This window comes from Elephas maximus, chromosome 14, assembly GCF_024166365.1.
Source record: "Elephas maximus indicus isolate mEleMax1 chromosome 14, mEleMax1 primary haplotype, whole genome shotgun sequence".
Lineage (NCBI taxonomy): Eukaryota > Metazoa > Chordata > Mammalia > Proboscidea > Elephantidae > Elephas > Elephas maximus.
This window is the reverse complement of record NC_064832.1, coordinates 1,899,669-1,901,626: the sequence shown is the minus strand read 5'-3', so window position 1 is coordinate 1,901,626 and position 1,958 is coordinate 1,899,669. Positions and strand designations below refer to the sequence as shown.

General features: G+C 40.2%; 1 protein-coding gene across 1 annotated transcript; it reads right to left on the bottom strand.

The window, feature by feature from the left end:
• Window positions 1-517: 517 nt before the first annotated feature.
• Window positions 518-1,474, bottom strand: LOC126058383 (olfactory receptor 14A16-like). Its single transcript, XM_049853475.1, has one exon. The coding sequence runs from the start codon at window positions 1,472-1,474 to the stop codon at window positions 518-520; it is 957 nt and encodes a 318-aa protein (XP_049709432.1).
• Window positions 1,475-1,958: the final 484 nt, after the last annotated feature.

Genomic DNA, 1,958 nt, shown 5'->3' with positions numbered 1-1,958 from the left:
TCATAGCAACCATATAAGACTGAGTAGAACAGCCCCATAGGATTTCTAAGGAGCCAACAGTAGATTCAAACTGCCAACCTTTTGGTTAGCAGATATAGCTCTTAACCACTGCACCAAATGGTTAAGTCCTCAACAACTAATTGAAAGGCCGAATGTTTAAACTCACCCAGAGGCCTCCGAAGAAAGGCCAGACATCAGGTTCTGAAAGGTCACAGCCTTGAAAACCTTATGGACCCAGTTGTACTCTCCACAAATGTAGTCACCAAGAGTCAGAACTAACTGGAAAATAATTGTTTATTGTTTGTTTTTCAATTAACATGATAAATACAAGGTTAGCATATATCTGCCCAATTATAAATGGAACTACTGGTTTTTCCACTCACTTCATCTACTAATAGACAGTGCCCATTAATAGCAATTTAAAGAGTTTTCATGGTAGTTCTTACTTTAAATATCCAATATTATTTTCAGACCATGCAACCAGATTATTCAGACAATTCTGTCAGTGACTGAAAGATCATGATATATGTGGCATTAACCCTCCTAATCTGAAGGGCAATGCCCACTCTTTAAGTTTCTTTAATGCCATCTTCATATCCTTATTTCTCAGACTGTAGATGACGGGATTCATGATGGGTGGCACCATAGTATAGAATACCGATACCAGCAAATCCAAGGGTGATGGAGATTTGGGTAAAGGTCGTAAATAGGCAAAAAAAACAGAAAAGAGAAAGAGAGTCACAACAGTGAGGTGAGGCAAGCACGTGGAGAAAGCTCTAGACCTGCCTTCTCTGGATGGGATTCTCAGAACAGTGGAGAAGATGTGAATGTAAGAGATATCAATAAACACAAAACAGCCAAAACCTAACACCAGGCTGAGCCCAGTGACTACTAATTCCACAGTATTATAAGAACAGGCGAGGGACAGCAGTTGTGGAACATCACAGAAGAACTGATGAACTTCAGGAGACCCACACACAGGTATGGAGAAGGTAGAAGCTGTGTGCAGAATTGCATTGAGAACTCCACTGACCCATGAGGAAGCTGCCATCTGCACACAGGCTCCATGGCTCATGATGACTTCATACCTCAGTGGGTGGCAGATGGCAACGTAGCGGTCATAAGACATCACTGTGAGTAGAGATACTTCTGTAGTGGCTGAGAGGAAGAAGAAAAATACCTGTGAAACACAGCCGAGAAATGAGATGGTGGTGTGATTAGCCAGAGAGTTTGCGATGGATTTGGGAACAGTGATGGAAATGAGGCAGAGATCCAGAAAGGACAAGTTCTGCAGGAAGAAATACATAGGGGTGTGGAGCCGATGATCCTTGCTTGTGAGAGTGATGATGAGAACGTTCCCCAGTACAGCTGCCAGGTATAGCAGCAAAAACAACACAGCATGTGAGATCTGGATCTCCCGAACATCAGAAAACCCCATTAGGAAGAACATGGTCACAGAGGTGAAGTTGTTCATTTCTCTGGGTGTTTAATCAATGACTCTAAAAAAATAAAATGAACAACTTGTGATTTAGTCAAGGGAGTTTACTCTTCTACTTTCTCAGGTTCACTTTCTCTGAAACATGTGCAGGTATTCCATGCCATACAAGAGTAACACCACCAAGTCTTCAGGAGGTAATTTAACACAAATAATCCCATTAACTGAATGACTGAAAATGGTTATCAGTCAAGTCCAAATCATCCACCTTGTCATTCTATGTTGATTAAGGCCCATATTCCACATCTAATTCAAATAGAATTTCATATACCTTGTATTGAAATATGTAGTGAGAAAGTGCACAAATTTGGGACCAGTCAGTCCTGAGTACAAATTTTAGATCAGCTGTTTACAAGCTTTGTGATCTCATATACATTTTTTGAGTATCCTTATTCAACCTACTGTGTAAGCGTTATCATTGGATCATTCTTTTGATTCAATTAAATAATGCATATACAAATTA

Excerpts from the sequence above, each read along its gene's own strand:
- LOC126058383 (XM_049853475.1), bottom strand. The coding sequence starts at position 1,474 with ATGAACAACTTCACCTCTGTGACCATGTTCTTCCTAATGGGGTTTTCT.